This window comes from Nymphaea colorata, chromosome 6 (assembly GCF_008831285.2).
Source record: "Nymphaea colorata isolate Beijing-Zhang1983 chromosome 6, ASM883128v2, whole genome shotgun sequence".
NCBI classification, from domain to species: domain Eukaryota; kingdom Viridiplantae; phylum Streptophyta; class Magnoliopsida; order Nymphaeales; family Nymphaeaceae; genus Nymphaea; species Nymphaea colorata.
Window position 1 is genome coordinate 7489599 of NC_045143.1, and position 14802 is coordinate 7504400.

At 38.6% G+C, this 14802-nt stretch overlaps 2 protein-coding genes across 2 annotated transcripts; both read right to left on the reverse strand.

The window, feature by feature from the left end:
• Positions 1-6402: 6402 nt before the first annotated feature.
• LOC116256518 (GDSL esterase/lipase At5g45670-like) lies at positions 6403-11077 on the reverse strand. The gene is made up of 4 exons (XM_031632899.1): positions 10715-11077; positions 9338-9568; positions 7054-7300; positions 6403-6750 (listed from the first exon to the last, which is right to left on the reverse strand). The coding sequence occupies exons 1-4, from the start codon at positions 11069-11071 to the stop codon at positions 6479-6481; spliced, it is 1107 nt and encodes a 368-aa protein (XP_031488759.1). The 5' UTR covers positions 11072-11077; the 3' UTR covers positions 6403-6478.
• A 1469-nt stretch (positions 11078-12546) lies between these two features.
• Positions 12547-14551, reverse strand: LOC116255683 (GDSL esterase/lipase At1g29670-like). Its single transcript, XM_031631589.1, has 4 exons — positions 14118-14551; positions 13809-14039; positions 13237-13483; positions 12547-12954 (listed from the first exon to the last, which is right to left on the reverse strand). Exons 1-4 carry the CDS (start codon positions 14505-14507, stop codon positions 12692-12694), a joined length of 1131 nt encoding a protein of 376 aa, XP_031487449.1. The 5' UTR covers positions 14508-14551; the 3' UTR covers positions 12547-12691.
• Positions 14552-14802: the final 251 nt, after the last annotated feature.

The following is a 14802-nucleotide window of genomic DNA, read 5'->3' on the forward strand; positions in this document are numbered from 1 at the left end:
GTACTGATACGAGCCCACTTAGGACCCGCACTAGGACTAAGCAGGGGTTAGGCGAGACTAGTGAGGTTAGGACGGAACCCTTAGAAATTCTTGGGTCCAACGTCCCAACAAATGAGAACATAGGAAATTCAGAACCTAGAGCGTTAGCAGTGGGAGGTGAGGGTGGAATAGCAACGGCTCTAGGATAGGTTTTCGAGCAAGGAAGGCCGGTACATGGAGAAACCAGGGGCTAGGAAACCAAATTCCTAGGATTTGGTCCAGTATAGGCTTAAGTTTAGTTCTTGAGTCGAGTCCAAAACCCAAGTCCTTAGAGTCGGGTTTGCGCGAGTCTAGGGAGGTCATCTAGTCGAGTTGAGCCCAGCTTGAGGAGGCTAGATGGGTGTGCTAAGCAAGTGGTTTCCATCTTGAGCTCACATGGCTCGAGAGGAGTTTTTATTCAGGAGTTACACTTAGTGTTTGGTTTTCTCTATTCGATTTGATTACATATTCATTCATTCACATAATTCCATTCATAAGTCGGGTTGTGACTTGGGATGATATCGCTTTTATTATGTTTATGCATTTCATTTTGAGTTTTGGGGTTGGATTCATGTTTGGAATCCAGATTTGAATACACTGGTATAAATTGAATTGGATCAAGGGACCGAGTATGCAATTTTGAGAATTTGAGATCATTTGATTTTTGCCTCTCTCTCTCCTCACGTTTCTCCTCTCTTCACGTCAATCCCTCTCTCCCTTGTCTCTCTTCTCTCCTCAACTCTCCTAAGACCAGCGTGCTGGCCTCTCTCCCCCTTCTTGTCTCCCTCTCCTCTCTTCTTCTTCCATCATCTCTCTCGTCATCCCCTCCTAGTCACATTTATCTCCAACGTTGAAGAAGAAGGAGCGGTGATTCCTCTCGGTGAGCCACGGCTCTAGGGGGATTTTCAACACTTCGACTTCACCTCGGATCTGCACGCCTTGGGTGCAATTCCTCTGCCATATCAGAGGAGTTAGAGGCTCTAGACGCGCAAAGGAGGTTGCGGTTTCATCCCTTGTAGCACAGCAACCCATCGATGGGAGATAGTATTGGGATCAGACACAAATATTTCTGTCGATGATGAAGCTAAAAAGAAATGGATGATTAAAGGAGGAAAAACTCTATTTGCAATTAAGGTATCAATTGAAAAGGATTTATTAGAGCATATACGTGATGCTAAGACTTCTAAGAAGCATCGAACGCTTTTGCAACGCTATTTTATCGAGCTAATGATGGCCGCCTATAATTGTTAGAAAATAAATTAGCTACATTAACTCAGGGAAACATGTCGATAGCAGAGTATTTTATGAAGGTTAAAAATATTTGTAGGGAGCTATCTCAAATTGACCTTGAGTTTAAGATTAGTGAGGCCCGTATGCGGAGAATCCTTGTTCGTGGACTTCGTCCAGAATTTGGCAGTTTCATAATTGGTGTTCAAGGCTGGCCAGTTCAACCAACTTTGTTGGAGTTAGAGAATCTCTTGATCAATCAAGAAACATTAGCGAAGCAAATGCCTGAGATTTCTCTCAAAGTAAATAATGAGGAAGCGTTGTTTAGTAAAGGTCAGAAATCACGTTGGCCAGCTAAACCAGTCATTAGGTCTCCAAGTATGAATATTGACGAAAAGAAAGAGAAAAATATAGAAAATAAAACAAGAGAAACTACACAACAGTGGAAACCAAAGAAGAAATGTTTTAGATGTGAAAAATTGGATCATATTGCTCGTGACTACAGAGTCAGAATGAAGGAAATATAGTCATGACAAGTAAGCAACATGGGGGAGATAATGAGACTCTACAGAAAAGTTCGTTTCTGTACTCAATGGAGGTTAAAGAGGATATTATACAAGAAAGATGTAATTCCACTCATACAAAACCAGTAAAAGAAAAAGAAGAGAAGATCAATTATCAAACTGATTGGATAATTGATTATGAATGTTCAAACCATATGACTAGTGATGAGAACAAGTTCTTAAGTATGAAAGAATATGATGAAAATCGAGTTGTTATTACTGCTAACAACACAAAGCTTTCAGTGGCACATATTGGAGAAGCAGAGGTTGTAACCAACTTCGGTAAATACCAGATTTTAGAGAATGTTTATCATGTTTAAGGAATGACAAAGAACTTGTAGTCTGTGCCACAACTTATAGCTTTAGGGCACTATGTTTTGTTCGGCTCAAATGATGTGAAAGTTTATCGAGATGTTCAAGGAGCGCTCATATTTGAAGGAAGAAAAGTTGAGTCAATATATGTCTTGTCAGCAGAAACAACATATATTGACAAAACGAAGAAGCATGACACTACAGACATCTGGCATGAGAGGCTCGCTCATGTTGGATATAACAAACTCCAGGAGATGTCTAATAAGGGGCAGTTGATTGGCCTGCCAAAGCTTGAAGTACAAACAAACAAAGTATGCCCTGGATGTCAATATGGAAAGGCACACAGGAGGTCAGTCAAAAATCCAAGTACCGAGCTAAAGCACCATTCGATTCAGATGTATTCGAAAAAGTACCATACCCATCAGTTAGAGGTAAGTGGTATTTTATCACATTTATTGATGATTTTTCAAGATATACTTGGGTTTATTTTATGAAAGAAAAGTCTGAGCACTTGACAAGTTTAAGGAGTTTAATTAGATGGTGCAAAAAGAACTTGGGTATAAAATTTAGTGTCTACGCACCGATAATGGTGGCGAATATACATCTGACATGTTTATGACATACATGAGGCAACATAGTATTCAAAGACAATTTACATGTGCATATACGCCACAACAAAATGGAGTGGCAGACCGAAAAAATCGCCACATAGTAGAAATATGTCGAAGCATGATGCATGCAAAGAACATGCCACCAAGATTTTGGACCGAGTGTGTCAGCACCTTTGTACACATCATTAATCGACTACCGTTGCTAAGATTTAGTTTTAAGTCTCTATATGAAATGCTTCATAAAAGGAAGTCATCTGTGAGTTATTTCAAAGTATTTGGTTGTGTATGTTATGTCTTTATATCTGAGCAACACATGACTAAGTTCGACAAAAAGGCACAGAGGTATGTTTTTCTTGGATATGATCCATATCGGAAAGGATGGAGATGTGCTAATCCTAGCACAAGACAAGTTCACGTTTCTCGTGATGTTATCTTCGATGAAGCATCATCGTGGTGGTCAGAAGAGAAGAAGACGCTTCCAGACTCTCTAGTTTTTGAGAAAGATGTTCGAAACAAAATACAATTTGAGATTAATCAAGACGAACCTGAGCCGGAAGACATAGAAGCAAGACGATTAGATAAACAAGTTCAAGCACCTGAACCTAGCCCAAGACGAGAAGAACGTACAGATCCATGGAGAACATGAGTCAGTCCAGTTCAACAAAGAAGTGCAGAAGAAGAAAGACCATCACAATTGGAAGAGCCAGAAGAAGCACCCATAATATTAAGAAGATCAACGAGAATACAAAAACCAAATCCCAAATATGCAGATGCAGATTGCGCCATCATAGAGGAGATCGAACCAGCTTCTTTTGAAGAAGCAAAAGATATTGAAAAACGGCAAGCAGCAATGAAAGATGAAATGAAGGCATTAGAGCATAACGAGACCTGAGAACTCGTACCAAAGGCTTGCCAGTGCAAACATATACCAAGTTCGAAGAATGTTAGGAATCCTGAGCAAAGAGTCGGTAATGAGGGGGAGATTGTAAAGAGTCATCACCGACTCTCTTGGAAGAGTCGAGTTGACTCAAGAGGCAACAAGCCTCTTTCTTTTGTAAGGCGGTGCTTATGTAATGATTGAAGGAAAACAAAAAATAATTAAAAAACAAAATGTGGAAATCGGTGGAAGCATCCACCACCGACTTTTCATCCCTATAAATAGGGATGATGGGCATGTGAGTTAAGTGTGAAAAAAAGAAATGAGTTGAGTGTGCTCAATTTGTGAGCTGGAGGGTAAGTGTTAGCTCGTGTGTTCACTTCGTGAACTCGAGTGTCGAAGTTTCAAGTGTGTGCTGCAAGGGCGTTGGGTGTTTTAGCTCACTACGTGAGCGGAAGTGAGTTTTCTTGAGTCCTCTTTCTAATATCCAGTTTGATGAATAAATAGTTTACATTTTAAAGTATACTTTGCCAAAGTTATTATTGAGAATTATTTTGGACATCGAGACTCTGCTGAATTTTCTCTACATAAATTCGAGTTTGTATCTAAGTTATATCTAGGGCCCGCATTCGTTTTTCCAACAAAACTCATAATTTACATGGATGGGATTGACCGGTGAACGGCACTCGATTGATTGGAGGTTGGCACAGAGAGCTGGCGAATGAATAGCTCCACCTGTACTACCTGCCCCACTCCCCTCGTTGTTTAGGGGGGGGACATTTTCATCTTTTTAAAAAGACTAATCTTTAAACCTCCCTATGTTTTTGGGAGTCATATTTTTTGTTGCCTTCATCTGGCGCCCACACATTGAGTTCAATGCTCGGCACCCGACCATTAAATTCAATTATCAGATGTCAAAATTATCTAAATATCTATGCCTCTACAAGATATGGAATGATAAAAATATACCTGTTCTTCCATTATATTTCAGCATATATTATCTAGTCAAGTCGAGTTGAGTTCTTACAACTTCAACTTGACTCTGTTAATACTGAAGCTTACAAACTCGAGCTCAACTTGTCTATACATGAGTAGACGTTCGATTCATTGTGTAACCCTATTTCCACTGTTGTATTTTCTGAATCGAGTATCTTGATAATACATTTGAAAACTCTACTCAGGTCAAACAAACGCTCCTATAGTTACCTCACTAGTTGCGTCATCGCCCCTAGGAAAAAGTTAAGTTGAAGGAACATGTCTCTCATAGTCATGACATAAAATGGTAGCTAGGGCTTGGCATTTTCTGATTTTTCTAAATGTTGCATTTATAGCTGGCATTTTTTCGTCTTGTCCTGAGGCCTTTTCATAGTCGCATAGATATTGGCACAAATACCGGTATGGGCGCACAAAGTCATTTTGGAAAACATGGGTGCAAAGACACAACAATATGTAGATATAATATATACAAAAATTTAGTCTTTTTGTTAAAAAAGAAAAAAGATTTAGTGCACTTTGAATAAATTTTAATATCTATGGGAAAAATCTTTAAAAATATATATATGCATTTATTTAAAAAGAAGAAAGATCTAATGCATTTTGGATGGGGTCTGACCCAAAGCTAAAGCAAAATATTGTCCAGATGTATGTGACTCAGTATCCCAGTGTCGACATGCAAATTTGTTGTGTTCTCTTATTTTTGCATATTTTTTTGTTATCTGTGTGGCCATCAAAACCCAGCGATAAATGACATGTTAGTCATAAATATTGGTTAAAAAGAAAAAAAAATGAAAAAAGGACATTTATTCTCCCTTTTTCTTAGTCTTCTACCTTCCAAAAAATTTTCCCTTCTTTATTTTTTGTTTATCAAGCATACCTTATACTTGAAAAAAGTGAAATTTTCTTTCCATCAACCTATATCAAGGAAACATCTTTATGTGTGCCATCAAGAGTAAGTATGTAAATGAACTGCCACCAAAGTAGGAGGTGCAATAAAATGAGGCCACAGCTGCACCATAACCATTTTTTTGAGGCAGATGCATAGAACGGTAACACAAATGACATTTTCATGTTCCACAAAAAAAATGGATTTCTAACAACTGTGTTTTTAACCCAATGGGCAGAGTTACCGATCCCATGAGTCGATCATTTCACCCCCTTAACTGAATTGATTGTGAGTGAGGCCAAAATTTTTTAAAAATTATATTTTAAAAAAAAGTAAAATAAAAGTTTGTGTAGAGAAAAATAAATAAAAGTAGTTAAATTATTTGTAAAAAAGAAATTTAAAGATTCGTGGAACGTGGCACTATATTTTAATTTAAGTTTGATTTCATTAGCTCAAGCTCGACTCGGCTCGAACCCTTAAGTCTCGAACTTGGCTCGAGCCGAGCCAAACATTTCATTAAAAAATTAGTTTTTTAAATAAAAAGGTGGCATGTAGACTTGAACATAGAATCTCCCCCACACCAAACACATGCATACCCATTTAAGCAATTTAATTTTTTGAATAACTTCATTAGACGTGTTTTATATATTTTCTTCTTCGAGCTTAACCAGGTTTAACCGAGCTGAGCCTATTTAACTCGAGATCGACTCGTTTAGGTTGTCGAGTTCATTTCTTAACTCGAACTCGACTCATTTAATAAATGAGTCGAGTTCGAGTTGAGTTTATCGAGCGAGTTCAAGTAGCTCGACTCGTTGAACAGCCCTAGTGTCAGTTGTCGGTTTATCTTACAAACCTTTTAGTTATGTGACCTTATCCTATAAACTAATTATACATGTATACAGGCTAACCATACTGTGTTTTATTTGAGTTTTATCAATACATCCCCTCAAGAGCCATGATATTTTCGCTTCATTGAAGGATATACAGATTAAGCATCACTCCATGGTTGAACATTCGAAGAAGCCCCAACATCCAGGGTGAGGTTTGCTAGAACATTGACATTGAACGGGTAGACCTCAGTGTCGAGCTTAGAGAAGAAGGCCTTCGTTGACAATTGCACGTAGACACTCTCAGTCGGGTGCACCGCATCATAGAAGAGGTAAGTGCTCCTATCCGAGCACGGTGCGACTCCTTCAGCACATTCCATATCGCCACTACTAGCGGACACGGTACAACAAGTTTCATTGGTTACCTTCAATCCTGGAAACCAACCAATCCAATGTATAGCTGTTTAGAATCAATATATTTTAGTAAAGCTAGGCGTGGACACAGTGTGCAATGACTAAAATACTTCTATTTAAAGTCAAAAAATAAAAAATAAAAGAGCAAAAAGATATTATGAGAAAGTTAAAAAGTCTAAAATGAACACTTGTTTATAAAAAATTTCAAAAAAACTCTAACCTCCATTCTTTTTTTCTTTGGTGTACACTTATGCATGCACACCCTAATGCATGCAACTCGATATAACATGTGTGAGAAAAGAGGGCTACTCAAGTTGCTTACCGTAAGCAGTTGGGTCGTCGAGCATGCTCATAACCATGTGGAAGATATTGACGTAGACGAAGCAGAAGCCAGGCTTGTCTCGGCTCATACCATCCAGAGCATACTTCAGCTGGTGATTTAGATACGAGTCTGCCTCGTTCAGAAAATCCTCGTCAGAACCATTATTTTTGGTTCTACAGAAGATGTTGGACCCGGCAGGCATGAGATTAAACACCACGAACTTCCGTGCCCCAAGATTGTATAACCTCTAAAGCGGGTAAAAGGGGGAAAAAACATAAAAGACGTGTAAGAAATGAAAATATAATGATTTGCCATGTCACCCATAAATTAATTTTCCAATTTGATAGAATGTCATAACTTCACCTAAGTCACATTGATTATGCATCCAGACTTGTTTTTCTTCTTTTGGGTTTAATATGGACTTAAGGAGAAACCGCCTTCCATATAAAACGCAAGGTCATACTGATCTTACACTTCCCACTTTCAAGGTTCTGACTTGCTTGAGTGTGGATGGACCTCCAGTACAATCTTTAACTAGGATATTTTATACTATTGTGGAGGACGTACACTCTAGTGAGTATCAAAACTTAAATTGTTTTTCCTTTTGGTAAGCAACAGCTTATATTTAAAGGGGTATAGATTTCATAAGAAAGAAACTGTGCATGTTCTTGCAAAAACAGCTTAAGAACACAAAGTTCTTATTCTAATAGCTATATATAGCATCATTGTATCTACCTTTTTATTGTTAAATCTAGAAACAGCATCCCTAATCATACTATGTGACATGTTTGGAAGATGAAACTGGTGATTTTAGACAATGTGTTTCAGGAACATGTGTTGTCTTTTTCTTTTTTTTTTTCTTTTTTTTTGTGAAGAAACTCTGCTGGGAGGGGGCTCCTTTTTTGTTGAGATTTAGCAAACAAGTACAAATCCAGTTCAACAAAAAAACAAACAGCTCTAGGAGACTGGGAGCATGTGTTCTAAATACAAAATATCCTTCCCAACGAACATCCTCAACAAGTCACGGGATATGAATCATTAATGTACTAACAAACATGACAAGCATTGTTGGAGGAGTGTAGAGAGATCCCTTCCCTGGCTGGCCCCGGGTATCTTCATGAAAAAATTAAAGGAAGGATGCTTTAGTAAAATTTTGTACAAGTTGTAGGTTTTGTCGCCACTTTGTGGAGCATTGTTAGCATGAATTTGTAGATACATGTAACTGGATGGGTATCCATCCTTGAAAAAAAAACATGTTTCTTTTACAAATATATGTTACCTTGCGGATGAACGAGATATTGAGGAATCATCCACATGTAAGGAGGCATCATCCACTTGTAATATTACCACGTGCCTTTTTCTATAAAGACCCAACCCACTTTTGCGATTGAACCCTTTGTTTGGCGGATCTTAACCTCCTGTCCTCTAACAATTTCGGTTTCAACTTCAAAAAAGACTAGAAACCAGAACAACTATCTAGTCAATAATCTCATGTATAAGCCCTTAAAAGATTCTTCACAATTTTCAATACATGATTAAATTTCTGTGGTGTTACAACAATCTATTGTTAAAAATAGAAGTGATGTGGATTATTCAAGAATCATGTATTTGAAAGGGACAGAGCCCGGTCTCTTGTCAATCTTCAGAGTTAGTGAAAAAAGACTACAGTGCAGCTGTAAGTGTAGCTCTAAATCACGGAAGTACGTGTTCTTTGAACGTATATCTTTAGAAGATTGTTGGATTGCCTCTTGTCTTCGCATGGATCATTAGGAAAAAGTTATTATTGTATGTTGTGATTTGTTTGCCTTAAACTCTGGTGAACCGAATGTTAGAAGACCTTTTGTCTTTCGAGCCACATAAATCTTCGTATGATTATGCCGTTATTTCTTTGTCTTTCTATTTTCTTTGACATCTAAAGCACCACAGCCTCTCCTTTTTCTTATCTGGCTCTCATTTTTTTTTTCCCATTAGAAGAAGTTTCAATTGATCAAGGCTGGACGTCTAACAAGTGTGAGAGAAGAGAATACCAGTTCTTCTGAAAAAAATTGTCCTAAAACTCTCTTTGGCACCTCTTAGATTTTCTGGCTCAGGCCTTACACTCCCAATCCTTCAACTCAACGTGATCCATTTTTAATAAGGTTGGGGAGAACCCCTCGCCGGAGTTTTCCTGAAATCCTTCAGCTCAAAATTCCCACTTAAGTTCTTAACTGGGTTGATGGATTGGTACTCGTGGTAGCCAGTTTTTAGTACACAATTTGAGAAAATGAAGTTGGAAAGTTTGTACCTCAAGCTGTTGGGTGAAATTTCCTTGCAATGTATCTGCTACGCTGATGCATTCGGCAAAGCTAGAATCCAGGCAGTAGTCGAAGAGATCGACTCCACCAGAGTTGATAAGAAATATGCTCTGTGATAGATACGATGCGAGCTCACCACTCCCGTTGAGTTGAGAGGCCAATTCCGGTAGCGTATAATGAATGAAGTTGCTCACTTGCTCCCCCAATGATGTGACGTTGTTCTGCAAAAAATTAATAAAATGCATATTTTTTACTCAATCAGGCTGTAAAAGTGGGATTAGGATTGAATCTACAATTGTGGAATCAAATTTCAGATCTGAATTAGAGTATGACTTTTTTAGTTCTCATTTGAATCTGACTATGTGAATATGCAATAAAACAAAATATAATTAACAATATATCCAATCCAATTCAAATCTGATATGTTAGGAGACCCCATAGCCCTGCAGAATCGTACAACGAAAAATTTAATTATAATAAAGAGAGCTCATATTTTTTCAACGCGTATATAAGAGATGACGTGAAGCTTAAAATTAATAGCCTACAACTTTTACCACATAAAAACGATTCTTTTATATCATTAGCCTACATCTTTTAGCACAGAGAAAAAAAAATCTTTTATATCGTTTTCTAAGTTTCTGGGTATGAAGATCATATTTAATTATTACATCATTTTCTTTCGAAATTGCTTGCAAATCTGGAAAAAAAATATTGTCTATGTATTACAAAATTAGAATAGTATACTTTAAAAGTAAAGAAGCCCATTTCCGCTCACTAACTGCGAGCTCAAACTTTAGGTTCCAAAAGCGAATAGATTCAAGGTATAACATGAGTATCTATAACTATATTTCAAAAAAAAAAGAAATTGAAATTAGAAAGCTCAAAACGATTATGAGGTCTTCAGAAAATAGCTAATAAGATGAGCATTTTTATGAAAAAACTTTTCAAAAAACTTTGGGTGAGCATTAAACTCACAACCCAAAAAGAAAAAACTCTAAAAGCTCGTTTCATTTCTCCTGCTTTTTTGTGTTTTTGGGCTCTTTTAAGGACATGAATAAGGTATGGTACACCTTTTAAAGAGTATTGAGATCCCACCATTTGTACTACAAGTGAGTAGCACTTATGGGAATGGAAGCCACTATGCACTACACTGTCTACGTTGCTTGTTTATCTCTTGGAACAAAAAGAAAAAAAAAAAAAAAAAAAAAAAAAAAAAAAACTCAATCATGTTTGATGTGCTTAAACCAGAGTGGAGATTGAGGCTAAAAAATTTTCCAAAACTAAATCATGTACAGAGGGCCTAAACCAGGGAGAGGGAGAGAGAGAGAGAGAGAAATATGCAAAGCAGGAATAGTCTTTGGCTTTACTCTTTCGCTAGTGGAAACGAGTATGCCGGAACCAGCTGTGGCGTAATTGATTCCAGAAAGAATGGCGTTTCCCTTGGTCCGAGGATCATAGAAGACAGGAAGGAAGTGGGGGAGACCCAGCAGTTGCGCCAGTATGTCCGCCGGGTTTCTTCCATTAGTGAACCTGCCTGTGGCACCCCCCGGAAAATCCACTCCGTAAGGATAAAAGTTGGCCTTGGAAGTCGTGTCCAAGAAATCATTGTTCCCGCTGTCGACGATCGAATCGCCGAAGACGAACATGGCTTTGGCGTTGCCCTCCGCCATTGCTACTGACAAGTGGGAGAAAGGAATGAACAGCAAGAAGAGAAGGTGCAGCATGTTGGGTGGAAGGAACTACCAAAGTTGCCGAGGAGCTTTTGTTAATCTTATATCATATGGTTAGGTGTGCTTGTCATAGTGGCACGAGATTGCTACTCATCTAACTGAAGAGCACAATGGATTGTCGGTTAGGTGTACATGTGGAGTGGCGCGAGATTGCTACTCATATGATTGAAGAAACGTAATGGATTGTCGGTATTGGATATGCCATTCTTTGACATGTTTGTCGTTAACATGAAGGAACATGTTCTCACCTTTAACCACAGGCGGCCTTTTCAAACATTCATAAGGCAAAATTTTTTTAAGCTTCAGTTTTACCCTTATAAGGGAAGAGTCTTATATTTAATGAACATGAACATTTTGGTTATTATAAACTCATGACACTTCAAAAGTTTAGAGTAGCCTTAAAACCTAGTTGTAAGCGGCAATTCAACTTATGTGGCTGGATTGGTCTGAAATCTCCAACTTGAATTCAAAATCCCATGTCCAAGCAAGCCATTAACCATTGGCATGTCAGTAAATCTGATTCAAATTGGATATCGAAGTGAACTGCCTGAAAAAAGTTGGATAAAAAATTACATCTGATTAAAAAAATGAATCAGATTGGGATCTAAGAAATGACATCTGTTCTGGTTTGTATTTTATGAAAAATGCAATCGGATTGGTTTCTGATTGTTCGGTTTAACTAAATATCCTATATCTGATATCCATATATACTTTCAAAGACGGTTCTTAAATCTTAATGTATCGTAATGTGATTTGCATTTAGTTTAAAAGTTTGATACATGTTCGGTTGTGAATTTGAAAATCAGATTTGGATACAATTTGAATTGTGAATTTATATTTAGATTTGGATATAGTATAGATTTTTCTTCATTTGTATTTGAATGATCCAAATTTGATTACAGGTACATGAACATCTAACAAAGCAGACATGGCCTTGAAAATTCAAGCCACTGGACCAAAAACATAAATGATGAGCCTCGACAGGGGGGGGGTTGGCAGGGCCATGGCCCTTCTCATATTTTTAGATATGCAAATTTTTACTATAAATTTTACAAATTTTAGTTTAACCCATGTAAAAATATAAAAAAAATATGTTTCAAACTATAGTTTGGTCCCTGTGACAAAAAAAATTTCTAACTCCACGCCGTGGAATCGTGCTATGATCAGAAGCAGAAAAAAGGAAGAGTGTTTTCTTGTCATCACAAGGTGAAAAGGTAAAAAGAAAGCATAAATTTAGGGTGCAATCAATCATTAGAAGCGATCTATTTTAACTGACAGGGTGCTGAATGATTCAAGAACAGAGAAAGTTAGCTGGGTGTGGGCAGCCTTATGTTCCTAAGCAATGAAGAATACAAATACGAGAATCGTTGTAGTTGTAGGTAGGGGTGAAAGGCCAAGAAGATCATACATGGCTGATTCCCGAAAACCAATTTCAGCTAATTTAGCATCAAGGCAGGTAATTGCTCACATATATAAAAAGATGTAAACACAATCTTTTTCATTTAAAGATCTCATACGGTAAGAAGCAAAGACAGTCTTTTCCACTTAAAATCTCATCCGGATATATTCTCAACCAGTAATGTTATCCTAAATAACTGCATGACTCTACTGCAACTAAGCGTCACCCCATGGTTGAGCCAGCGAAGAAGTTACAGCAAGGCCTGCTAGGACTTTAACATTGAAGGGGTAGACCTCCGTGTCAAGCTCGGAGGAGTAGGCCTTCGTCGACAGCTGCACGTACACATGCTCCGTTGGATGCACAGTGTCGAAGTAGAGGTAGCTGCTCCGATCTGAGCAGGGCGCAACTCCTTCCGAACAGAGAAACCCGGCACCGTCGCTGGGCACCGTGCAACATGATTCATTGGTTACTGCTACCCCTGATAAGATGAAGCCAATGAAATAAACTCTGATATTAGTTAAATTGTTTAGGAACATACTTCGTCCACTAGTTTGGTTACTCTATCATGTCTTCTTCGAAATCGAGTTGCGTGCAGAGGTAACAGATATATACTCATCAACAAGAAAGAATGGGGTTGGAGTATTTTATGAATTTTTTTATAAAAAATATACATCTTAAAGTGTTAAAATTTTCATAATCTCATTCATTTTAAAGGGTTCATGATCTGATTACTAACATTTGAATGGATGAGATTTCATACCGTATGCTGCTGGGTCGTCGAAAATGGCATTAACCATGTGGGTGATGTTGACATAGACGAAGGCCATCCCCACCTTCTCTTTGCTCACACCATCCAAAGCAGCCTTCAGCTTGTGGTTGAAATACAAGTCAGCCTCGTTCAAGTACTCCGCGCAAGTCCCGTTGTTTATGCTTTTAGCGTAGACGTCGCAACCGCTCGGCATGAGATTGAACACCACAAATTTCCGCGCCCCATAATCATACAACCTCTGTCGTTCAAAAGCGAGAAAAGTATGAACTATGAATTTATATTTCGTGATTAATTTCACCGCCCCACGAACAAGGAGCAATTTCATGTAATTTTGCAATACAATCCAGACCCAGCAAGAGCATAAAAAGATTACGTGTGATAAACATATGAATTCCAATTGAATCTTGGATTGAAATTCAGATTCAATCATTTGAAGATTTAGTAACCTAAATCATAAAGTAAAATAAGGAGATTTTTAATTTAAAAATTTTAAAAAAATGTTAAAAATCTAAAATATGCATGCTTCTATACAAAATTTTTAAGTAAAAAACGATGTGTAGTACCTCGAGCTGCTGGGTGAAATTCCCCACCAGCTCCTCTGCAAGGGTGAAGCACTCCGCCAGGGCGGACGCCGAGCACTGCACCGAGAGGTCGTCTCCGCCGGAGTTGAAAAGGAAGATGCTTTGTGATAGGTAGGATGAGAGCCCCGCGCTCCCCTTCAGTTGAGACTCCAAATCCGGCAGCGTCGAATTGATGAAGTTGGTAACCTGCTGCCCCAGTGACGTGACGTTCGCCTGTGTGCAGAAAAATTTAGCGTCGACCTATCAGACAAAGGGAAAGTCGGAAAATTTCGACGGAAGGGTTTCGCTTACAGTTACGCTAGTGGAAACGAGTATGCCCGAACCGCCAGTTGCGTAATTGACGCCGGAAAGAATGGCGCTCCCCTTGGTCAGAGGATCGTTGAAGACGGGAAGCAAGCGGGGGAGGCCCAGCAACTGTGCCAGTATGTCCGCGGGGTTCCTTCCGTTTGTGAACCTGCCGGTGGCACCCGCCGGGAAATCTACTCCGTATGGATAGTAGTTGCCCTTGGAAGTGGTGTCCAAGAAGTCATTGTTCCCGCTGTCGACGATCGAATCGCCAAAGACGAACATAGCTGTGACGTTGCTCTCCGCCATTGCTACTAACAAGTGGGAGAAAGGAAAGAAGACCAGGAATAGAATGTGCAGCATGTTCGCTGGAAGTGGTTGGCCTGGCCGCTGCATGAAGCGTCGTCTTGCTCAACTGTATGTTGCTGTCCAAGTGATTCACCATCGTTGCTTCTTAAATAGTTGCTGCAATTAATTTTGTTATTCTTTTTTTCCATTGCTTCTTTTTCCAATAAGATGCTTGGGAAAATAAAAGGAAAACTTCACTTTCAGGTTTACCTCTCGCCCCGCGATTCATTTTTCTCACTTTTAAGCCTTTTGTAGTGGTCACCCTTATCAGATAAAGGTTATGCTTAATTTTATTAATTTAGTTTTTCCTTTTTTTTTAGCTCACTAGAGGTGAGCTTCAGTC

Coding starts and splice junctions, on each gene's coding strand:
- LOC116256518 (XM_031632899.1), bottom strand. CDS start 11,071: ATGCTGCACCTTCTCTTCTTGCTGTTCATTCCTTTCTCCCACTTGTCA. Junction 9,569..10,714: donor TCGTTTCCACTAGCGAAAGA/GTAAAGCCAAAG, acceptor AATTTTTTGCAG/AACAACGTCACATCATTGGG. Junction 6,751..7,053: donor CGACGACCCAACTGCTTACG/GTAAGCAACTTG, acceptor GTTGGTTTCCAG/GATTGAAGGTAACCAATGAA.
- LOC116255683 (XM_031631589.1), bottom strand. CDS start 14,507: ATGCAGCGGCCAGGCCAACCACTTCCAGCGAACATGCTGCACATTCTA. Junction 14,040..14,117: donor TCGTTTCCACTAGCGTAACT/GTAAGCGAAACC, acceptor TTCTGCACACAG/GCGAACGTCACGTCACTGGG. Junction 13,484..13,808: donor ATTTCACCCAGCAGCTCGAG/GTACTACACATC, acceptor TTTGAACGACAG/AGGTTGTATGATTATGGGGC.